We start from the raw sequence: 25552 nt of genomic DNA on the forward strand, positions 1-25552 counted from the left end.
GGCAAGAGTTAAATAAAATCTGACTTTATGATTAATATATGTAAACATTTTGTCATCGGTGTTCTTTCTTTGCATGCAGAGCGGTGATGCATTTTCACATAATGACTCGCTTCTATTTGCACATAGTTCATTTATAATGGAGGGTAAACGATGCAATAGCCCTTTAAGAGAGACGCCTTGTTTCTGATCAGTGTCTGAATGTTTTTTTAAGTCCTGCAGTTCATGTCAGCGGCAGACTTGTAAATATTATTGATGCGACCACCCTCCTCCCCCCCAGGCTCCACCTCCCCGCCCTGGCTGGTGTGGATGGAGTTGGGAATGTTATAAAAAGAGAAGGAGGGACAGCCACTCGTTCACTCACTGGCCAGGTGTGAGAAGAGGGGTGAGGATCGGAGCACCGTGGCCCACCGTCCATCCTCTGTTGCACTCTCTATCTCTCCGCTCCCTGAAGCAAAGAGGCTTGGCTTGGCTTGGGTGCACTTGAGTGAGCTGAGCTGAGCGGGGGACAACGGTGCTGAGAAGATGCATCGCTCCATGCTCGGGGGCTTCCTGCTGCTCGCCGGTCTCGGTATAGCCGGCAGCACATCAATTTCGATGGCATCCCCCGCAAGTAAGTAGTAGCAAATAACTTCGTTAAACCCCGGTGAAATATTTCCCTGACTTTTTAAACTTCGCAATGCCAGTCGTAAAACAATTTAAACTTGTATTTCAATATCTCAAACGTTTGTAAGGCACACATTAAACTTGCGCATTGACGTCCTGGTTACATTATTCCAACCGCAAAGGTTTTTTAAAAGATCTGTATTACAAAACCTTGAGTTTTTTTTCCAAGTTTATATGAAATTGATGTGATGTTTTAAACTTGTAATACAAATCTTCTGGATTTCAAAGTTTCAATTTCAAAGTTGTACTACCATTATTCAAAGAACTTTTAATAAACCTAAAACTAAACTTCCAAAATGGTTTTTTTCAACATGTATATGAATTACTTAATATATTTTAACAAGCCTGTGTCATAGTAATTCTTGTATTCTGCAAATATGGGTAGATAGCTGTTTTACAAACCTATCTTGTGTTTATAAACAGCAAATTTTATATGGTTGTACTTGGAGTGCATCGATTTGGTTATGTAGAAAATTACGTGAATAATTTCACTGAGTACATTTTCAAAGTGGCACTTTCAATGGCAAGCATGATGGGTTGTAAGTGTCATTTGTAGATTAATTGGAAGGAGTAACTTGGGTTCACAACGTAAGGGGTTAATGCCACTACGAATTGTTCATAATTTAAGTTGCTTTTTAATCCGATTTTCTGGACCAAACATTTTAAGGTTAATGTTGACAAAAGACCCAACAACTACCTTTTCCCTTCCCCCCCCCCCCCTCCCTCTCCAGATGTTTCCTGACCAGCTGAATGCTTACAACATATTGTGTTTCTTTCAAATAAGCGAGATCAGCAACATTTTGCACTTTTTTGGTTCAATTCCATTTTTCCTACACATAGAAAGATCAATTGTGACCTTCACCTCGCTAATCCTATGAAGAAACGTTTACACTGGGAGCCCATTTGTCTTTCCCACAGTGTGTTAGACTTTAACACTGAATATTGGCACAGATGTTTGACAATGGTTTGGGGAACTGGATTAGGGATCAAAAGCCATTCATTTGCTCATTCTGTAATAACCCCATCCCTATTTCATAGCTGTCCAGTCAGGAATCAAACCTCAGATCGATCTTATGATCTTCCTAAGGCTGTGTGGAGTATATTGCACTGGTAAATTAACCCAAGAGTAATCCTGGCAGATGCATCGAGTTCAAATGCAGGACCTGGCAGCCACTTGGATTTAGTTATATGCCTAGAGGGAGCAGCTCAGCAGAAACAATGCAGAAACAGGTCACTATTCATCCACTGATTGGTAACGGGGAGATTGGAACAAGAGGTTGAGCTGAAGATACCGTCCTACTGAAGCTATTTAAGCTTCACTGCTTCTTTTTAAAATGACACTCTAGGTATATGAGCTAGGAGTTATGTGGATAAGGCAACAATTGAGTTATCCTGAAATAATTCGTAAAGATCAAAGGAAGACAATAAGCAATAAAAACACCGCAAATACTGGAAATCTGAAAGGATAAGAATCTGGAAGCATTCAATGGTGATAGAAAAAAGTAAATAGTTTAATGTCATGTGGTCTTTTTTCATTTGGTGAAAACTTGTGTTAAGACCGTTATTGGTGCCACACTTTAAAATAAATCTGAAACGTTTATTTTAAATATAAATTAAATATAAATTGAATTGATGGTTGGGTCGAGCTATGCAACTCGAAGGTATCACAAAATGTTGTAGTAACTCAGCAGGTCAGGCAGCATCTCTGGAGAAAAGGAATGGGTGATGTTTCGGGTCGAGACCCTTCTTCAGACTGATGTCGGAGGAGGGACAAAGAAAGGATATCGGTAGAGATGAGAAGACAGTGGGAGAACTGGGAAGGGGAGGGGAATAGAGGGACAGAGGAGCTATCTAAAGTTAGAGAAGTCAATGTTCATACCGCTGGGCTGTAAGCTGCCCAAGCGAAATATGAGGCGCTGTTCCTCCAATTTCCGGTGGGCCTCACTGACACTGGAGGAGACCCATGACAGAAAGGTCAGAATGGGAGTGGAAGGGGGAGTTGAAGTGCTCAGCCACTGGGAGATCAGGTTGGTTAAGGTGGACTGAGCGAAGTTGTTGAGCGAAACGATCACTGAGCCTGCGTTTGGTCTCGCCGATGTAGAGAAGTTGACATCTGGAACAATGGATACAATAGATGAGGTTGGAGGAGGTGCAGGTGAACCTCTGCCTCACCTGGAAAGATTGTTTGGGTCCTTGGATGGAGTCGAGGGGGGAGGTATAGGGAAAGGTGTTGCATCTTCTGCGGTTGCAAGGGAAAGTGCCTGGGGAAGGGGTAATTTGGGTAGGAAGGGATGAGTGGATCAGGGAGTGACGGTCTCTGCTGAAAGCAGAAAGGGGAGGAGATTGGAAGATGTGGCCAGTAGTGGGATTCCGTTGGCGGTGACGGAAATGTATACAACAAATTATCCTCCAACATTTCCGTCACCTCCAACGGGATCCTCCAACATTTACGTCACCTCCAACGGGATCTCACTCCTGGAGATGCAACACCTGTCCCTTTACCTCCCCCTTCGACTTCATCCAAGGACCCATTCCTTTTCTCCAGAGATGCTGCCTGACCCGCCGAGTTACTCCAGCATTTTGTGATACCATCGATTTGTACTAGCATCTGCAGTTATTTTCCTACATGAGCTATGCAACTCGCTAAGTTGAAGAGAATCATCTGCGAATAGAACAGAATAGTTTATGTAAGAGCTGGAAGATGTTGGTAATCTGAAGTAATACAGAATGCTGGAAATATGCAGCAGGCCAATCACCTTCTGTGGAGAGAGAAATACAGTTAATGTTTTGGGCCAATAACTTCTGATAAAAAAGTAATGGACCTGAAAGCGTTAACCCTCTGTCTCTGTCCACACATGCTGTCTGACCCCACCCAAGTGTCTAGGAATCTCTAGTTTATTTTAGATGATGTGTCTGGAATGGTCCCACCAAAACCCAATCTGAAATGGAACTTTCCACCTGAGCCACTGACTGACCCAATGAGTATTTAGAGAGTTCTTCAAGATAACGCGGTGCAGCTTTGGTCTTTTGGGAAACATGTTGATTTGATATCTGTATGTTTTCCCTCTGTTCAGATTCTTGCTATGACAATGGGAAGTATTACCAGGTAAACCAGCAGTGGGAGCGCACATACTTGGGTCGAGTGATGATATGTACCTGCCATGGCGCAGGTCGCGGTTGGAACTGTGAATCCAAAAGTGATGGTAAGTAATTAGTTAGTAACCCATTTTCCTGAGTCCTGTGTAAACTATCTTGAGCTCTTTAAAGCCTCAAGCAGCAATCATCAAAATATTGTCTCCCAATTTTCATTGCAAACTTTGAATTTATAACCTACAAATCCATGCCACACATTTGCTTGTGCAGTGATTAAATAGCATGTTGAGGTTCATCACTCAATTGCACATGAAATATGCAAAGTCCACAGGGGTGACGGCAGTCCTTTTTTAATGCTCATTTGGAGGTTCTCGTGGATCTATAAATATCACCCTACATGGACAACGCGCAGGGATGCATCATTCTACAACAGTGCCATTCCTTGCTCCTCTGCTTTTTTAAAGAGATGATTAATTATTTGTAGGTTTGCTGAGACACTTGAAAATGTGTAGCTTCATTGGAAAGGTTAGAAGAAGTGAACTTACCAGATTGGAAGAGAGTAAGCATTTTGGCCCCTGTTCCATCTCTACTGCGGCACTTTGGCAATGACTTCACTGCCAGGAAAGATAGGCTCCGGGCCCCGGATAAAAATGTGTTTGATTGCTGCTGAACAATATGAGACTTAAACCCACTGCTGGGACAATATAACTCCTCTATTGACACATATAATCAACCAAACACAGCTTGTAGATTAGTAAACACAGGGAGTGAGCTTGTGCATTGAAAAAGCTACTGGATGTTTGTGGGTGGTGGTGATGGTACAAGGGCTTGCAAGAGTGTTGAGCAGGACTTGCTCCTTGTTTGGAAGGATCTAGGAGTTCACTGACCTGACAATGACCGTTTTGTTTGACGCAGTGGCGGAGAAATGCTTTGATCAGTACACTCGGGAGAGTCACGATGTTGGTGACACCTGGGAGCGCCCGAAGGACGACATGATTTGGGACTGTACCTGCATTGGAGCTGGCAGAGGAAGGATCAGCTGTACTATTGCAAGTAAGGACAAGTATTTACAAAGAATCAAATGTGAAAATGAAGATGATGGGACAATAACTGCTGAGAATTTCTAGGGTGCAATTAAATCCTTGTAATCTTTAAATACTTTAATTCCAGCCCTGGTTCAGGTATATACTGGACCTTTCCCATCACAATTCATTCTGTTATCATCAGGCTGACGGGCGTCTGTTTTGGACATTTTAACCTGTCTCAGTGCAGATGTACCTTAAAACGTTAGGGGGGGTGGGTGACATATTTCTCTCTTGTTAGAAACCCAAGGCCTCTCCCTCTCTTATAAACCTCTCCAGTCTATTCTGGAATTCAGCCAATATTCTTGTACCACCTCTAGCCTACGTGGATGTCCATCGACATTATGACTCCATTGTCAATAAAGCCCATCCTTGCCCTCGCTCTCTCGACTCCTCCGCAATTCTCCAGTTTAAGAATAAGGGGTAGGCCATTTAGAACAGAGACGAGGAAAAACTTTTTTAATCAGAGAGTGGTGAATCTGTGGAATTCTCTGCCTCAGAGGGCAGTGGAGGCCAATTCTCTGAATACATTCAAGAGAGAGCTAGATAGAGCGCTCTTAAGGATAGCGGAGTCAGGGGGTATGGGGAGAAAGCAGGAACGGGGTACTGATTGAGAATGATCAGCCATGATCACATTGAATGGTGGTGCTGGCTCGAAGGGCCGAATGGCCTCCTCCTACACCTATTGTCTATTGAGACAGACCCTCCATTTCCCCTGGTCACCACCCCTAACCTATGCATCTCCCAGGCACGTTTCTTAATGCTTGGGGCTCCAGCCCATTCACCAGACCCATCCACAACACACCCTCCTCATGATTCCCCAGGTCCATCCCAGTCCAATCCTGAGCTCCTATTCCCAATCCTCGCAGCATTCAATCCATGATTTAACCCCTCTGTACATTCTCCTTAATACCGAGGGATTGCAACTCCAATATTCTTTTCATCCTGACCATTCCTTCATAAACCTAATTTAACTTAGCATGATGCAGAGTGAAGATCAAGTGGCTGATGTTTCTAGCCTTGCCAACTAAATCAACCAAAGATTGTCCTGAGTGTTTCTGAAAATGGTCACGGAATGTAGAATCATGACTTTTGGCCTTGCAGCCAGTTCAAAGCACTGAGGGCATGTCTCTATCTCACAGATCGGTGCCACGAGGCAGGTCAGTCCTACAAGATTGGTGATACCTGGAAAAGACCTCATGAGAGTGGCCATATGATGGAGTGCGTCTGCCTTGGAAATGGGAAAGGAGAATGGACCTGCAAAGCATTAGGTACAGTATATGGTTTTGTGTTAGAATCAAAATCTAAGTTTGACAGCCCATTCCCTTTGGTCAGCACAGTACTTGCTAACCCACCATAAAACACTACTCTATTGAAAGGTGGATTTTACCATTACAAGGAATCTTTTGAATTACACAAGCATGGACACATTGATGGTTAACCCATGCAACCAGGAAAAGAGAGAAAAATAAACTGGTGCATCATGTAATCCACTGCCTCACAGTTCCAGCGACGAGGGTTCAATCCTGTCCTCGGGTGCTGTCAGGGTGCAGTTTACACGTTCTCCCTGTGAATGTGGGTTTCCCTTGGTTGCTCATTTCCTCCAACATCCCAAAGACAGTGGTTGGTTAATTGGTTAATTGGCCGCTGTAACTTTCCACTAATATGCGGATTAATAGTAGGATGGGCTGAAAACAACGTGTGCATTTTTATGACAATGTGATTGGCCATATAGCCTCCTTCTGTGCCATAAAGAAAAATGGAATTTGAAATGTGTGTGAGCATAATTTGGGGGGTGGGAAGTGTGGTAGGTAGGGAATATGGAAATGTAATGAGAATGAAAATAAATAGTATTATTGTATGTGGCTGGTTGGCAATCAGCACAGACTTGTTTTTTTTTAATGCTGGATGAATCTGACTCCACAATACTGAGCTTAAATTTGCACTATGTGTCCGTGCAGCGGAAAGATGCTTTGATAATGTGGCCAAGACTCCCCACGTTGTTGGAGATATCTGGGAAAGGCTGCACCAAGGCTGGATGATGATTGAGTGCACGTGTCTGGGAGAAGGCAATGGACGCATCACTTGCAGTTCACGAAGTAGGTTTGACTTTTGACCATGGGATCCTTTGATTAAATGCTGAACCATCTCAACAGAAATCTGCTGAATGCAGACTTGGCTATTTATGTAGTCTAATTGTTTACAATGATTAATGAACCTGATGTTATCGTTAGCGAGAAACTATTTACTCTGCTGAAGGAATCCAGAATGAGAGGGCGTAACCTCAACAGGCCACTGAAGGGCTGCTAGAGGTACTTCCTCACACACTCAACAAATAGAAATGTGCAAAACTCTTGTTCCCAAAAGTAAAGCTTTCAAAATTGAAAGAGACATATTTTTAATCTGGCCAAGAATTTCAATGAAAAATATTGATCAGATACAACCACCATGTTGCAATACCCTGGACAGCCATGAGTCCTGAGTGGTCTCCTCTTGTTTCTAATTTGAATGAAGGAATTAATTACCTTTTTTGGTATACGTTGAACTATTTCCGGAGTCTCCGGAATGATCTCCGAGAGTGTTGATTCTGCGGCTGAGGAATAACTAACATCTGATATTCCTGAGAGCTGCATATACCTATTTCTGATGTTCACCGCTCAACTCATGCGCCCTGGCCTACATTGTGCCTCAATTCAAATTTATTGTCAATCTCTTTTTGGCCTTGCTCTTCCTTGTCTCGTCACCTCCACATAAAGCCTCTGAGCCAAATCTCAGGGGCACCCCAATTTTCATTGGAGAAGTGTGCTTGAACTGTCTTGGACCAAAACACTAAACTACTCTTCCTCACTTTTTATTTAAAGCACACCTTAAGGCCAACCTCTTTGCTTTTGTCTTCACATGATATGTTATTTTCTTGTGCAATGCATGTTCAGTGAAAAAAATAGACTGCTTTGTAGACTGCTTTTACTATGCCAAAAAGAGCTACATCATTGCAGGTTATCTTTGTTGGCTGATATGTTGTTATGGTAATGCTCTTCCGCCAACTGTTACAGACCGGTGCAATGATCAGGATGTCCAGAAGTCCTTCAAAATTGGAGAAACCTGGACCAAAACAGGCAACGGGGGAACACAACTTCGATGCACCTGCCTTGGCAAAGGTCGTGGAGAGTGGGAATGTGAAAGCAGTAGGCCTATTCTGGGTAAGTGTGGGATACCACCCAGGGTCTGCCTTTTGTAATACCTGTAAGTGCATGTCATTGGCACAATTGCTGTGCTTTGAAGCATCTGATATGACAAGAACCAGGCAGATACAGGCGTAAGAACAATGAGAAGATGAAATTATCCTTGTTTCTTGAATGGTAGACGATTAAAAACCTGATGTTCAGCCACAGGCTTTATCGAGACAAATCAGTGGACAGCCTGTTAGTATATCCCAGCAGCTTGCTGGAGATAATGTCACACATTTGTGGCTATTTCTTTGCATGGAATATCAATGGTGGGAAGGGGAAGATAATGAGATATGGGTGGGGCAGTTGCCACTGAAACATTGGGCAGGTTGGAAGGGAGTGTGAAATTCATTGAGGAGCAGCAGCCTGTGGTGAGTCAAGAGTGTTTTATTGTCATATGTCCCAGATAAAGTGCCCCCTGTAATGTTTGGGACAAAGACCCATCATTTATTTATTTGCCTCTGTACTCCACAATTTGAGATTTCTAATAGAAAAAAAATCATATGTGGTTAAAGTGCACATTGTCAGATTTTAATAAAGGCCAATTTTATACATTTTGGTTTCACCATGTAGAAATTACAGCAGTATATTTGGGATCATTGTCTTGCTGTAGAATGAACCACCGGGCAATGAGTTTTGAGGCACTTGTTTGAACTTGAGCAGATAGGATGTGTCTATACACTTCAGAATTCTTTATGCACACGCACGCACACACACACACACACACACACACACACACACACACACACACACACACACACACACACACAAAAACAAACTATAATAGTACAAAAAGACAAAACCAATGCCCCCAAGTCCATGTTGTCCAGAGCTTATTTGGAGATAGTAGTGCTTAATGGCCTGATGGCTGTTGGGAAGAAGCTGTAGGGAAGGTGTACTTTCATAGTTGTGAATATTTTAGCCCTCTGCAAGGGCTTTGGTAAATGTGGCATTCAGTGCAGCCGGAGGTGCAGCAGCCTCAGGTTAGCTTTCGACCATTCTTTTCCTTTTGCAAAGAGCTTAATGTCTTTTGCCCCATTCCATTATAGTGGCTGTCACTATAGAGCAGGAGCAGGCCAATCAGTCCCTTGTAGCTGCTCTGCTATCAGTATGCCCTTCTACCACAGTGCTACTTTCCTACACTATGCTGCATTCCTTGATTTTTTTGGTATCTAAAAGTCTCTTGATCTGCATCTTGAATGTGCCCTAAAACAGAGCCTCCCCGGCTGCTTGGCTCAAGGCTTCCATTGATCTACTGCTCTGTAGGTGAAGACATTTCTTCACTTCTGTCCTGATGCTAGAGCTGTTACTTTGCTACTGCGATCCATATACCCCAGGGGTTCATCTTATACACTCTGTCAAGTGCTGTAAGAATTTTGCATACTTCAATGTATTAACCCTCTTTGGAACTGTAAAGAAGGGGCCCAGTCTTAATGATAGGAAGAAGCCATGAACAAATAAATACACAGCCTAAGAATATACAGCCTGTCCTTCAAAGAGAGTGGGATACAATGTTCTAAAAGACCATAAGTAGGAGGAACAGGAATGGGCCATTCAGTCATCGAGTCTAATGTTAATCAATAGATCATGTCTGGTTTTTTTCTTGAGCCATGCTTCCAGAGCAAAGGTTTAAAGATATAGTGCCCACTACCCACTTGAAACTTCAGCATTGATTCAAATTGGATAGAAAGGTAGGCATAATGTTGTAACCTGGGAGTTAGAGCTTCTGATATTAGTCTGTAAAATGGCAAGTGTTTGAGAAATAGCTACCGCATCAGAATGCACTGCGTCAGCTTATGTTAAGTTTGCAAGCTCGCCCTGTGACTGCTTCAGTTTCTTCTCACATGCCAAAATGCATGTTGGTTTGTCAGTTAATGAGCTGCGGCAAATTTTCCGAAGGAGAGTGGGTGGCAGGAAAATCGGTGAGAGCAGATGGGCATATAAAAGAGAAAATTTTATAGATAATTGGATGGTTCAGGGTCAGCATGGACAAAATGGGCTGAATTGACTTGTGCATTTCGTGTTTTCTGGAAATAGCTATTAACTTTTAAAAAAACAAATTTTCTTTTCTAGGGCCCTCTTCAGAACGCAATGTACAGCATCGGTGCATGGGCGAACCAGGTGTTTACTACTCTGATGGAATGCAGTGGATCCACATACAAGGCACTACCCGATTGTTATGTACCTGCATGGGTACTGGTGTGAGCTGCCAGGATCGGAGTAAGTATTAACAACCTCTCTCGTCACTCAAAAACATTTGTCACCTCCCTGAACATCGCACCGATATTCATTTGTTTAAGAAATGGTCAATTTTTGAGTTGCTGTCTATTACACAAGATGGAGTGCAGAAATCTGTGGAAGGGCCCTGTCCAGATTTGTGTCCTATCCATGTTCTCCTGATCCCACTGGGTCACTTGAAAACATTGTGTTTTTCTGGGTAAACCAGCATTCGCAGATCCTTGTGTTTCCGTTTTACCAGGATTTTGCCTGGATTTCAGGACTTCAGTTATGAGGAGAGATTGATAGGCTGGGTTTGTTTAGTCTGGAGTGAGGGATGCCAAGGGCTTGTGAGAGGCAGATATAAGGTAGATTATCTGTAATTCTTTTTTTTTCTTTTCTTTTTTGTGCACAATCCGCAGGCATTGCCACTTTCATTTCACTGCACTATGTGTATGTGACAAATAAATTTGACTTGACTTGACTTGAACTTGTTTCCTGGGGTAGGAACATGATAAACAAGGGGTGAGAGGAAAGAGTTTTAAAGGGGATCTGAGGGGAAAGGAAAGTATTTTACACAGAGACTGGTTGATATCTAGAACACCCTGCCAAAGATGTTAGTGGAATTGGAAACAATTACTGTTGATGAAACATTTAGATGCATTCAAATAGGCAAGTGTTATGTACCTAATGCAAGCAAATAGAATTAGTGTAGATGGGCAGAAAGGGCAGCATGAAATATTTGACTCAAATGTAGAATTATTGCCACGATATGAAAAGATTAACCAGATGCATTAATAGCCTCTGAGTTATTCACCCCAAACTCTATTGGTTAATCTGCCACATTCAAGCACACTTCCCACTCTGTGTTGCTGTGCATTTAAGTGAATACTGTCAATACTCTCACCCTCTTCACACTCCCACCTCCCTCAATAGAAAAGAGGGATTTTCCTTTTTTCCCCCCTGCTGAATTAGGGCTTTTGTCTGGTCCCGTAATTTGCATTAACATTCAATGAAACTGTAATTAAGAACTATATGTAATCAGGATGTAGATTCAGGAAGTTCTATGATTATCCAGCTCCAGAGACCTGGGCACTGAGGTCTAGGCAGATCCTGTAGTGCAGTACCGACAGGGTACAACATTTTCAGGATCTCAGCTGTTTAGATGGGAAGCTAACCAAGCCATTTTATCATATTTGAGGAAGGGCTGATGGATTCTCCTGGCTCTACTGGTCAACAAAAAAATGATTTGCATGAAATTTTCCTTTGCACAGTTTGAGTGCCCTGTTTCCCATATTAGAATAGCGATCATAGTTCAAGTGTTCCGTTTTGGTTGAGAAGTGTTTTGGAGTGTCTGGGATTGGGAGCACCCTGGGATTGAGAGAGGAGTTGTAACTTCTTGCCATTGCTTTGTGTTGAGTAGCAGAGCAGACTTATGGGGGAAATAACGATGGAGCACCCTGTGTGTTTCCCTTCACGTTCCTGGGAAAGATCTACAAATCTTGCACCACCGAAGGACGGAATGACCACAAATACTGGTGCAGCACAAACGCAGAGTTCGACAAAGGCGGCATGTACTCTCTCTGCAAAGATCCAATCAGTAAGTGAGGATGTCTTTTTCCAATTAAATGTTATCAAACACATAGAAATTGTTTTAGATAAGCTTCACTACCTGATGCTTAGTAATCCATCAAATGCATTGGTAGGTCGAATAAATTGGATAAGAATTACAAGCCAATGTTGCCCGTTCCCCATATCCCCAGCAGTTGTGGAATTTGGCCTGACTTCCCTGTGCTTGGTTGTAATCAAGAAAATAATTGATATTTGGTTACTCATTACTGGGATAGTTGATTGTTGATGACACAAACATGCAAGGAGGGAAGCTCAACATTGAAGCCTTACCTACATCGAATAGCGTTCCAATTTGCACATTAAAACGATGAAAGACTGCGATCCAGAGCAATTTTGTAGATGATAGGAGGTGTAATTCACGTTTTTTGGAGAACGTGAACAGGGGAAGCTGTTTGATCATCCATTTATGAAGGATAGAAATGCCTGAAAAATAACATGAGAAAACACTTCTGAGTTGGATGGCTCAAGGCCTCTTAGACAATGGACAATAGGTGCAGGAGTAGGGCATTCGGCCCTTCGAGCCAGAACCACCATTCAATGTGATCATGGCTGATCATTCTCAATCAGTACCTTGTTCCTGCCTTCTCCCCATACCCCCTGACTCCGCTATCTTTAAGAGCTCTATCTAGTTCTCTCTTGAAAGCATCCAGAGAAGTAGCCTCCACTGCCTTCAGAGGCAGAGAATTCCACAGATTTACAACTCTCTGACTGAAAACGTTTTTCCTCGTCTCCATTCTAAATGGCCTACCCCTTATTCTTAAATTGTGGCCCCTGGTTCGGGACTCCCCCAACATTGGGAACATGTTTCCTGCCTCTAATGTGTCCAACCACTTAATAATCTTATATGTTTCGATCAGATCCCCTCTCATCCTTCTAAATTCCAATGTATACAAGCCTAGTCGCTCTAGTCTTTCAACATATGACAGTCTCGCCATTCCAGGAATTAACCTAGTGAACCTACGCTGCACGCCCTCAATAGCAAGAATATCCTTCCTCAAATTTGGTGACCAAACCTGAACACAGTACTCTAGGTGTGGTCTCACTAGGGCCCTGTACAACTGCAAAAGGACCTCTTTGCTCCTATACTCAGCTCCCCCCCCCCCCCCCCCCCCCCCCCATATCAAAAATCTTCTAACCCACCACTCTATCTTCAGGTCCCTCAGGTCGGCCGACTTGGGGCTACTGACTATCCCGTGGTCTAGGCTTAAGCTCAGGGGTGACCATGCTTTTGCGGTTGTAGCTCCTAGACTGTGGAACAGCATCCCTCTCCCCATCAGAACTGCCCCCTCCATCGACTCCTTTAAGTCCAGGCTCAAAACCTATTTCTACTCCCTAGCGTTTGAGGCACTCTGAGGGGGCAGTGTGAACTGTTTATGTATGTGCTGTTATGTTTGTGTGCCATTGTATGTTCGTTTCTTAGTACCTGAACTGATGTACAGCACTTTCGTCAATGTGGGTTGTTTTTAAATGTGCTATACAAATAAAATTGACTTGACTTGACTTGACTATTGTAAATTGCTGCGGTCCCAGAACCGAGCCTTGCGGTACCCCACTAGTCACTGCCTGCCATTCTGAAAGGGACCCATTTATCCCCACTCTTTGCTTTCTGTCTGCCAACCAATTTTCTATCCATGTCAGTACCCTACTCCCAATACCATGTGCTCTAATTTTGCCCACTAAACTTCTATGTGGGACCTTGTCGAAGGCTTTCTGAAAATCAAGGTACACCACATCCACCGACTCTCCCCTGTCCATTTTCCGAGTTACATCCTCAAAAAAATTCCAGATGATTAGTCAAGCATGATTTCTCCTTCGTAAATCCGTGCTGACTCAAAACGATCCTGTTACTGCTATCCAAATGCTCTGCAGTTTCGTCTTTTATAATTGACTCCAGCATCTTCCCCACTACTGACGTCAGACTAACTGGTCTATAATTTCCTGTTTTCTCTCTCCCCCTCCTTTCTTAAAAAGTGGGATTTAAACCCCTTTTTACAGAGGGGGCAACTGTTTGAATATCCAGCAGGTGTGACAGATAATGAACAATTTCCAGACAGCAGCATAATTTGGACAGCAATCATGGCTGTCGCACTGATTTTTCAGGGATTCCCATCAGTTCAATATTCCTTCCAATATAACAGGCAGACTATTGTGCTAGGCAAGGGAATGGGTCAGGGGTAGCCGAGAAGATGAGTCTGAGTAAAGCCTTTGAATTTGAAACTTGTGTAGAAATACTAACCTTTGTTTTCCATCTACCCTCTCCCCACCCTTGTCTCGACAATTTGCTGCAAACAGCCCCCTTTGTCTATACCAGAGGAGGGAACTCAAATGGTGCATTTTGCCACTTCCCCTACCTGTACAACAGACAGAACTACACTGAGTGCACATCTGCCGGGAGGACGGATGGCATGAAGTGGTGCGGGACAACTACAAACTACGATGCTGATGGAATGTTCGGTTTCTGCCCAATGGCAGGTATGGCTTATGGACATGGCTGGAGACCAGTTTATGGTATTAGATATCCAGACACGCTTTGGAACAATGAATATTAAAGTCTCCCAACACATGCTTTCTTACTTGCATCCTATGCATCCTACTTGCCTGCCTCACTCTTGTTCCAGCATCAGTAGAAGCCAACCATTCTGCCCGGATCATGTCTGAGCTCGCTCTGTACTCGAGCAGCTTTCTAAATACACCCATTCACCACCCATTCTGCAGGCCTTACAACATTTATGCATGCCATCCATTTATCCAGTTCCCTCCATGAAAATCTCCAAAACATGGCAGCCAAGTAGAAAGCCTTATAGGAATCAAATGAGGCAAATGGATTGCAAAGTGAGTAACGTACATCCTGCATTTGAAAGAATCAGTTATACCAACTAGGAATCTAGTCTGAACATCATTCAGCCTCTCGACCCAGGACTCTACCTGTTAAGATAATTTCAGATCAGTTTCTTCTCAATTTCCTTGCCTTAGTTACATATCTGATATATATAGTGAGAGTGAAAGGGGGAGGCTGGGGGGAGGAGAGAGGGGGTGTGGGGGGAAGAGGGGTGGTGGTGGGGGGAAGGGGGATAGTGGGGGTCAGGGGGTGGTGGGGAAGAGGGGAGAGTGGGGGGGTGGGGAGGGGGACAGTCAGAATGGGGTTGGGGAGAGTGGGTGGAGGGGAGGGGTGGGGGGTGGAGGGGTAGAGGAGAGAGGGGGTGGGGAAGAGTGGGGGTGGGAGAGAGAATGGGGTGGTGGGGGGAAGGGGGGTGGTGGGGAAAGGGGGTGGGTGAGAGTGGGGGTGGGAGGGAGAGTGGGACTGGGGAAGAGTGGGGGTGGGGAGGAGGAGGGGTGGGGGGAACGGGACAGCAGGGGTGGGGAGGAGAGGGGTGGTGGTGGGGGGTGGGGGCCCCCTCTCCCTTCCCTGTTCCCCCCCCCCTATGAGGAACGGGCCCAACTTGGTCTAGTATCACATAAAAACGGACTTACTTGAAATTTTTTATTTTAATCTCAGTTAAAAAAATTCTACTGCCCCCAGGTGGGCACAAACGGCAACAATGTATAGAAACATAGAAAATAGGTGCAGGAGTAGGCCATTCGGCCCTTCGAGCCTGCACCGCCATTCAATATGATCATGGCTGATCATCCAGCTCAGTAACCTGTACCTGCCTTCTCTCCATACCCCCTGATCCCTTTAGCCACAAGGGCCACATCTAATTCCCTCTTAAATATAGCCAATGAACTGGCCTCAACTACCTTCTGTTCCTACTAAGATTATTTGGAAGAAGTATTCAGATCCATTGAATCACATCACTAGTAGCATGCATGCATGTATGTGTCTTTAAGTGACAACATTGTGTAGATTTCTGTTTGATTGCATTACTAGCTCTTTTAGATTTTCAGTGCTACTCGTATTGCCACTTTATTTGTATCACCCCTTTCCAGCATCGGATGAAGTGTGCGCCCCCTCTCAAGGGGATAACTATCACATTGGAGACCAGTGGGATAAACGTCATGACGATGGTCAAATGCTGCAATGTACATGTTTAGGAAATGGCCGTGGTGAATGGAGTTGTGTAGAACTTGATCAGCGTCGAGGTCAGTCAAGTTGATTTCTACAGCAAGCTATCTGCACAAACCCTGTTTCTTCTCACATCCTATGGACATTCTCCAAGAATAATATGGGTCAATATTATACCATCATTGGAAATTGTATGTGATCTATCCATGCTCCTTTCTTTATTGGTATCATATACTCTGCTCCTGCTTCCCAATCTCAATCCCCATTTTCTATTTATTATTTTCCACTGGCCACCCTTCTATTTCTGCATGTGTTTGTCTCATTTTGTCCTGCTTCCATTACTTCATCCTTTCCCTTCTCTCCCTTTTAGTGTTTCCCTCTGATTCCTTTTCACCCTTTCTCCTTCTTTCCCTCTCCTCCCTCTCTGAATTATTTTCTCTATCTCCCCCTCCATCACTTTCAGTTCTCTCAGCTTTATCCTGCTTGGAGCTCACATGTTAAACCACATGTAGATAAGAAATAAGATGTTTAATTTTGAGTTAATGATTATGAGTAGAATAACTCGTAGAAATAACCCTAACCCTAATGCAAGTTTTTTTCTGAAATATCCAAGCAGTAAAGCCCACCTGCCACCATTGAAAGAAGTAATTGAGAATGTTTGGAGAAGCTTCAACAAGGGAGTCTTTATTTCTAGGAGGATTATTGACTTCAGGAGCTCCAACATAACATGTACAATGCCAATACATGTGAAAACAGTAGTTGATACAGGAGCACTTCCAGAATTAATAAGCATTTATTTTATATAGCGCTTTACCAGGTGCTCAAAGCGCTTTACAAAAACAGTCATAACATCAAAACAAACAGACAAACTATCCTGAAGGAGAAGCGGCGAACAAACAGCGCCAGCGTCCTCTCACGTCAGGGTCCTGCAGGAATTGGGGCAGATAAAGCTGTACAGGGCCATTGCAAACTGTAATATTTGGCCTGTAGACTAAGGAAGCTCAAGATTTCATGGATACTATTTCAGTGGGATGGGGGAGCAGAGAGATCGGGGGTGCAATGTATAAATCATTAAAAACAGCAAAACAGACATGTAAGTCCTTTAGAACAAAAAGCTCCAGGATTCATATTCAACATGATGCTTTTGAAAAATGATTGTACTTTGGAGAACAGTTCTGCTTGCCACATATTAGAAAGGGTACAAGAGAGAATAATGCAAGACAGATTTAGTATGATGATGCCAGGAATAACAAAGCACTGCCTTATGGGAAACATGGAATAGTCTGCGATAGCTTCTTTCTACTGTAGTGATGTGACAGACAATGTGCTTGAAGGAGGTTTTCCTTGCCTAGCGAGAGCAGAATCAGAAGTCAGAGTCTCAGTGTATGGTTTGCTGTTATAGATGCTTGGGTCCATGAATGTATTCAAGACAGAGAGGGAGGAACTTGGGATCAATGCAGAAAGATGGCGGATAGACATCTGAATAGTGGACAGGGTCAATGGGGTGGATATTATTCTTTTGCTCTTATCTCTTAACTTAGGTCTTCCATGGATTGATGAGGTAAACAGCAGGGAAGTTGCTCTTCTCTGTGCAATAGACACAAAACCAAACATTGCTAAGGCATGCTGGAGATACTTTATAGCCAGAGAGTATTTGCAATGTGGAACTAGAAACCACAGGCAATGACTGAAGCAAATGTAATTTGGGTGCCTTTAAACGGAAGCTAGGTATGCGAGAGCGAAACAAGAGTGAACACTCACTGAGCATGCTGGGTGAACCGTGTTGTGCAAATGGTCTGTCTTGGTGCTATAACGATGTAAATCAACAGGATCTTTTATGTTTTCTTTCTGTTCACAGACCAGTGTTTGGTGGATGGAATAACCTACCAAGTAAACCAGCATTTTAACAAGCAGCATAAGATGGGTCACCAGATGAACTGCACTTGCTTAGGGCAAGGCAGAGGGCGGTGGAAGTGTGATCCCATTGGTATATATCTCTACTTATAAATAGTATCAATTAAGATTTAAGATGGTGGGGAGGCACAGAATGGGCTCCTTTCGAATTCAGCCCACAGGGATGCAACAGATAACTCAAACCTGTTGTGTTTTGGGATGACATAACTGAGAAATGGGAACGGATCCAGAGGAGAGAACACAAATGGTGATGAGTTGGGTCCTAGTGTTTATTCTCTGGCTATAACAAAATAGATACATGAAAGTAGTTGAACGGCAACCCGCACAGCTAAGCAGTGGAGGAGATAGGTGCATGAGAGGGGCAGTTTGGTTAGCAATATTAAGATGGGTGGGACCCATTGTCTGGAACCAAGAGACATTATTTATGATTTTATTATAATAAAGGCTGCTTCACAGAATATGACAAAGCCAGGTTAGTGGGATGTTGAGTTGGAGGAAGCTTGGGCACAGGTATGGAGAATTTTGGAAAGAGAGATTAAAAATGGGAGGAATGGTTATATAGATGGAGAGACCAAGGGGTTTTCGAGACTGATTGCTGGACAGTAACTGATAACGGAATTGTTGACACCCAGCAGTCAATAGGTTTGTCGGAATAGAAATGAATGAAAAAGCTGCTCGAGATGAGCTGGTCTAGATGTCCTGGGCAGAATAGCTGTACAGAGGTGTGAGTGTGGTTCATCATCTCATCTTCTCAGGTGTTTTGGATTATAAAAAATAACAAAGTAAAAAAAGGTTTTGGCTCATTCACACTCTCTACACCAGAGACCCTTGCCAATTAACATCAAATGGTCTCCTTTGGTTATCAATCCTCCTCCCTTGGTAAACTATGGCTGTTAATTTCTTCCGTCATAAATCAAGTCCTCATTTCATAGCAAAGTACTGCCAAGGAAATGGTAGTGCTTGAGTCCTTTTGAAGTTTCATTCCAAATTGAAATGTATACCCCTTAGAACTCTTCACCACTACTGTCTGGTGTTCCAGACAGCTGGTAAATCTTAAAGCAAACACTGATCTCTTTAACATTAAAGGTGTTGAAGAAATAAATGCAATAAATATTTTTGAAAGGAGAAAGGTAGGAATTTTCATTTCTACCCATTTTTTGCTGGGTCTTGCCAGCTGTTTCCCCACTCAAAACAGCTGGAATTGAGTGCCCGAGATCTGTGGCAAGCCCAGTCCCAAGTCTGTGACATCCGGATATCAAATGTAATGGCTGCTCCATATATGTTGTGAAACATGGGGATGATTTCGGGCATAATCCCAATTAAAGACACCACGTAGCAGGTTTTTGATTGTTTTTATCTTTTTATTTCCTCTGTGAATTTGCCAGATTGGGGCTGAATCTTCCTGGCACTCTCAGTAAACTGAGTGCCCGTGGATTTTGGCTGAGGCCAGGTTGCACCTGTTTTGAAAATTATGTATTTTCATAAAGATCATGGAGCCTGCACTGACTGAAGGTGCAAAACCATATTGACGAGAATAAAAGGAAAGATTGAACAGGCTAGGCTCTTTATTTCCATTTCCCGGGCAGCTGGAAGAATCCCTTCTTGTCACTGAGAACATGACCACATGGGTATCCTTGCAGCACCAAGGGTCAGCACTAAACCCAGGTTGTGGGAACTGTGAGGCATCAGCTGAAGTTGTAGTGCCACTGTGTGACTGACTTCTTTAAAAAAGTGAAGCTATATATATATATAGACACACACACACACACACACACACACACACACACACACACACACGGTTAGTCACCAATTAATCAAATGAGGAATTTTAGGAGAAACCCCAGTATACACGGGGGCAGAGCAATTGGAACAAATGTCTTGCTAGTGTGCTTTATGTAACCTTGTGTCTGCTTGTTTCACTAACTCTTCTAGACCAATGCCAGGACAACGAATCGGGCAGAATTTACCAGATTGGTGATATATTTGAAAAGACAATCAACGGGCTAAAATATGTATGTGATTGTCACGGCCGAGGAATGGGTGAATGGACCTGTCAATCAAAACAAGGTGTTGGGGGTAAGGATATATCTGTGCTGAGGCCTGGCCAGTTGTGATTCAGTAATTGCCAGCAATAGGAATGCTGGGTAACTACCCCCGTCACTGCCCCAAGAACACTAGGCAGATTGTTCATTTATTTAATGTCAGCTTGGCTTAAGAGAAGTGCTCTTGTCTCTGGGTTCAGGGACCATTCTGGGCTTCAGGCCCACTGCTGCAGGTACCGTATTTTGGATGACATGTGTGGTGATAAGCTGCCGCTCATTGCTGACTCAGTATCACAAACACAAAGTAATGGAAATTAAGGTTTTCTGTGGATGTTATGGAATGGGAGTTGTGCTTTATTCACAAAGGAAGATGTACTACCAAGACTAAGACCAAATCTAGGGCATTAGGGAGACAGATACCCACAAGCATGCCTTGTGTTAAAAGTGCTCTTTAAAATTCCAGAGGTCCTCAAATCGATCTGGATATTACTGTGTTTAGCATTTCACGCATAGGTAAGTACATTGCCAGTCACCTAGTGCTAAAATAAGTGGCATTCAGCAAGCCTTCTTGGCTGCTGTGTGGCAACAATCACCCTCGGTCTGATCTTGCTACATAGAATTTTATTCTCAGATCTCCAGAAGTAGAAGTATTGCCACATACATCGCCCTCAGAATGGACTGCTATCAATTGAGCTATGACTGACATTTTAGGTACAAATTGACCAAGAATGGAGTCTCTGGATTTGTGGGTGCATGGTTGCTCTTAAGTCAGTTGTGGTAATGGACCACTGAGATTGTCGAGCTGCACTCTTTTTTTCTTTTCAGATTCCAGCATCTGCAGTCTCTTGCATCCTATTTCCCCATGAGTTCAAGCTGGTTTACTTGGGAAACAATGGTGATAATGACCCCTTTCCAAATCCAATTTCCATTGAGTTGATTGAATCTTAGAGGGCTGTAAAGAAGTACTACTTCATTTTAAGGGTAATCGAAATCTGGGACTACTGCCCTTCTTTTGAAGGCTGAAATTGTTGGGCTTATTTGTTTGTAGAGCAAGGGAGATGGATAATGGGGTTTGGATTCAGCTCAGCCATGATCTCAGTGATGCCAAATAACTTCAGTTTAACTTGTGCTCGATGAAGCGCTGATTGCCTGAGAGAATGACTTTGTTAGTATTGAATATTGGTTTAGGGAGAAAGAAATCATTGAATCATGCACCACCAAAGAAGGAGGTTACTTGGCTCCTCAAACATGTATTAGATGTTCAAATGAGCAATCCAGTGCCTTTTGCATTCTGCTCTTTCCCCATGGATTTGCACAACATTTCCCTGTTATTCCTGCCCACGTCCAGTGGGGAAGTAAGGCAGCTGATTTTGTGTTGTTTGGTGGAAAGTGTATATCATATGGAGCAATAATGTTTAATTGTTGGCAATCATCCTTCCTAATCTAGTTGATTTATGCAATCTGACAGGGCCAAGCACTTTCTTATTACTTTTTCCTGGAATTGTCTTCATAAACTTTAAACTTTATTGAGTGGTCCACCATGCAGTCTTAATCTCTGGTCAGTGCACACTAATCTAGATAGAACATGATGTAATTTCCGTTAGTTTAGCATAGTTCGGTTTATTATTCTCATGTGCTCGGAGAAACAGTGAAATGTTTGTTCTGCATGCCATCCTGTCAAATCATACAATACATGCAAAAAGTAAATCCTCTTCTGGAACAGCGTGCAGAGAGTCACCACGATCCGGTGGGGTCCTGCAGTCCCTGAAATATCCAATTTTGGCCTAAGGAGATGCATTTCTTATATTCTCACTTTCAGGCCCAGTGTCCTGATGGCACTGGATTGATGGAGTAAGGGTCAGCCTGGCCCAGCAGGATACCTTTGGCTGCCATTCTGTGCAGGGCAATTCTCTATTAGCTGGAGTCTAACCTCACCCGAAGGAAGGTGTTTGTAGGTGGTGGAGGCCAGCCTTTGGGACTTCCTTAGGGCTGCAACTTTGTAGACACGTCCAACTTTCAAAATTTAATTCAAGACGCTTGGTTGTGATTGCAAAAAATCACTCTATACAGGTGTAATGGTTCAGTTCCCGGTCTGTTCCTCAGAACCTCGAGTCACCTTGAGAGACAATGGAAGAAAGACACAAAAAGCTGGAGTAACTCAGCGGGACAAGCAGCATCTCTGGAGAGAAGGAATGGGTGATGTTTCAGGTCGAGACCCTCAGAGAAACACTGGCATGGATTCTCTTGCTCTCTCTTTCTTTCTCTCTATCTCACTTTCTCTTTTGCTCTCTTTCTCTCTCTCTTCACCCTCTCTCTCCTTTTATACATTTTAATCTTCATTTTACATTGCAACAAACAATTTCCTGAATGGCCTCGCCCCTTTGCTCAGTTATACATCTGTGCCTTTTAGTTATTTTCCAACCTTCTCTTTTCTTTCTCATTCTTAACCATTTCCAGTGGGTCTCACCCGTTAAAGATTATTAAGGTCACTGGTAGTTTGTAGCATCACACCAAACTTTAGTGACCTCATTTTTCAGGCAATCTTTCACTTGTTAGATCTGTTGGTCGTGTTTTACGTTGTAAGGAAGGTTTCTTCTGTGACTTTCCTAAATCTATGGTTTTCTTTCCTGTGACTGCTTTTGTGGTTTTGACAGGTTTAACACAGTGATTACTGTCTCAAGTCAATTGCTGATTCGGATGATCCATAACAATAATTGTTCTCTCAGATGGTAAAAAAAGTATTTTCCCTTTCATACATACCCTTTCTAATTCTCATGTCTGATAGGCCTATCACTTTCATAGTACAGCTCAGTCCTAACTTTTCCAACTGGAGTCATGTATCTGAGTACTCTTATAAATTATCTGGGCATATGAAGACAGCTTCACTTGTACTGATTTTTTCCAGATTAGCTTCTGCCCAAGTTATTGAATCAGTTTTGACTAATCATTAAGGTATGATGAAGAATGGGATAATAGCGAATCCTCTCAAATCCCTGTATCTACTCCAAAGGGGGATTAGGTCTGATTTGATTCATAAGATCAGGTATTTGTCACATCAGTCCATATTACTTCTGGCTCTGTAATGGATGATTTCAGTTATATTTCTAAATCTACCTAGTTCCGCGTCATCCTACTAACTGGATTCCACTTGATTGCTTATCCAATTGGTTGCCATCTATACTTTAGAAGATAGACACAAAAATCTGGAGTAACTCAGTGGGACAGGCAGCATCTCTGGAGAGAAGGAATGGGTGACGTTTCGGGTCGAGACCCTTCCGTGTGGTTGTGATTCTGTGTTGAATGGGTGTCCTCTCCCTCTTAACCCCTTGATAGGTGATACAGGGATTTAGTCATTTCTGGGACATGCACTTTCTTCCTTCTAACATCTGCAGATAAGAAAAGTCTTAGTGTCTCATGGAGTAAATGGATTTTTAAAATTCGTATTTTTAAACATTCCCATCTTGTAGATAGACATTGTCAATTATTAATTTTCCTTAGTCTTCAACTGTCCCTGTTTAATATCTATATTCTTCTTGCTCCTAATGATGACTCCTTACTCCAAATGTTGGTTTAACAAGTGTTGTTTTGACTTTAACGATTGTTTTTGGCCAATTTTCTTTGTCAGTGTGTCAGTGCCTTGATGATTTTTACAGATCTTTCTTTCTCCTGAGCCGCCCGCATTAACTATTTCACAGAATGCAGTGGTCAATTAACTGCATGTCTGAAACCTCTTTCACTGGGTGCACTTTCAACGCATCATATTTGCCCTTTCACTGCTGTGGAAGGTAACACTTGCTTTTCAGTGTTCTGGAGGTTAGGTAGTTGCCATGTTATCAATTTAAATTCCCTTAAAAGTATTCTTAGACATGGATACCAGCTTATCAAACATCATTCATTAACTATTAACTATACTCTTCATGATGTAACATTTGAAATAGAGCTGATATCACATTGATAATTTCCCCCCCCCCGGGTAATTTAATACTGTTGAGAAACAATTTTCGAGCGTTACCATGTGATGAAGTAAGTTTCCTGGTGTGAATGAAAATAAATATTCAGGAGCTCTGGATAAACTTTATCTACTGCAGTGTTTCTATAAAATATCAATCCTGACATATTCTTCGATTAATTTATCCCTGAAATATCCGAATACATCTGTTGTCTTCTACTTTACAGTTTGCCATTTCCCTATTGTTTAACTTATACTTTCCATCAATTTTTTTGTTTCCCAATTTTTAATCCCCCCCACTGCTCTTCATCTCCCAATTCACCAATTGAGAAAAGCATCCTTTGTGCCCGTTCCCAGCACATACCCTATCTTTCACAGAGCACAACCAGATTGTGTCCCTGTTTTAGATTTTCCGTCTAGTTGGTATCGTTTACCATGTGCTGCGTCTTGATCTTTGTCCACGTTAAAATAATGAGTCACTAGAGACTGGTATTGTTTTCAGTGTTGAATATGTAGTTCATTATATACTGGGGCGAATACATATTGTGGTTAAGAGATTAAAATATATTAGAAACATGTCTACGAGTTAATACATTTGAGCCCTAGGCTACCTCCTATACTTAGAACGACCTATCAGTTACCACAGTAACGACTAGATCAAAATTGCAGACTTTGCTTTACGGGGTTCTCTAGTAACAATGCAATCTATGCCTAAAATTTGGATTAGCAGTGGCAACTAATATTCCAGGCAGTGATCATCTCCAACAAGGGTCTAATCAGGCCCTTTAGCTACATTACTAATTCCCACAACATTGCAAAATTAAATGTTTAAAATGCATTTGGACATATACATGGATAGAAAATAGTGAAGGGATATGGGTCGAATGTTGGAAAATGGAATTTGAGGTCTGCATGAAAGAGTTGAGTCAATGAACCCATTTTTGTGCTGTATCAGTTTGACCACCACTAATTAGAAATATAAATCCTGAAAAGAACAGGGGCTAGATGTCACTCGGCTCCCATGACATAATTCAAAAGGAGCAAGTCAGGAGATTGATGAAATATTTTCTTTTCTCCTTTTCCAACAAGTCATGGGAATGCCTTTGGATTCCAGTAATTCAAAAGACAGCTCACCATTCATTACCTTCTCCGGTGCAATTAGGAAAAGTTATCAAATGTTAGAAATGTTATTTACCATATATAAATTTAAAAAAAGATACAATGGGGTTACATATAAAGGCACATTCAATAATCACCAAGTGGTAATTTCCCTTCTGTAACAAGATTATATTAACAAGATGAATAGGCCCAAGTTGTCGCACTTGGGTTAGTAAATAGGTAATCGGGGCAGTTTAGAATCTCAACACTCACAATTGAAAGACATCAATAATTTACTTATGAATTGCTTATGAATGAGTAGTAATGACATCATGCTGATCTTGATAAAATATGTAACTTTACATTTTTACTTACTTGTTATTAGTCATTAAAGAAGACTAATAACTGCATTGGAATGTACCAACCAGGTTAATATTTAGACATTGGTGTACATCTACTGGGTGAATTATTAGTTGAGATGGGTATTGATTTCAAATGTTGTGAGTAACTAGGCAAGGGCATCAAAAGTTTGATGACACTCAATTAATAACTGAAATTGCTGCATTATAGTACCTAACATCTTGATGAGACTGGAATTGGACCCTGCCCTGCTAAAAATACTGAATTTGATA

The 25552-nt window shown here is 42.4% G+C and overlaps 1 protein-coding gene across 3 annotated transcripts in view; it reads left to right on the forward strand.

Moving 5' to 3' along the window:
* Nucleotides 1-253: 253 nt before the first annotated feature.
* The window catches only part of LOC144595870 (fibronectin-like), a 114421-nt gene continuing 89122 nt past the window's right edge, over nucleotides 254-25552 (forward strand). For 2 of the 3 annotated variants that reach the window (XM_078403677.1, XM_078403678.1), the window contains exons 1-12: nucleotides 258-610; nucleotides 3738-3866; nucleotides 4672-4809; nucleotides 5981-6109; nucleotides 6800-6937; nucleotides 7892-8038; nucleotides 10139-10285; nucleotides 11706-11882; nucleotides 14207-14386; nucleotides 15842-15994; nucleotides 17776-17904; nucleotides 19764-19907. In XM_078403677.1, coding sequence (XP_078259803.1) covers nucleotides 523-610; nucleotides 3738-3866; nucleotides 4672-4809; nucleotides 5981-6109; nucleotides 6800-6937; nucleotides 7892-8038; nucleotides 10139-10285; nucleotides 11706-11882; nucleotides 14207-14386; nucleotides 15842-15994; nucleotides 17776-17904; nucleotides 19764-19907 — 1699 coding nt within the window. In that variant the 5' untranslated portion in view covers nucleotides 258-522. Of the gene's footprint in view, nucleotides 611-3737; nucleotides 3867-4671; nucleotides 4810-5980; nucleotides 6110-6799; nucleotides 6938-7891; nucleotides 8039-10138; nucleotides 10286-11705; nucleotides 11883-14206; nucleotides 14387-15841; nucleotides 15995-17775; nucleotides 17905-19763; nucleotides 19908-25552 lie in introns of all 3 variants that reach the window. The other variant, XM_078403679.1, reaches the window with a different exon arrangement.

This window comes from Rhinoraja longicauda, chromosome 8 (assembly GCF_053455715.1).
Source record: "Rhinoraja longicauda isolate Sanriku21f chromosome 8, sRhiLon1.1, whole genome shotgun sequence".
Lineage (NCBI taxonomy): Eukaryota > Metazoa > Chordata > Chondrichthyes > Rajiformes > Arhynchobatidae > Rhinoraja > Rhinoraja longicauda.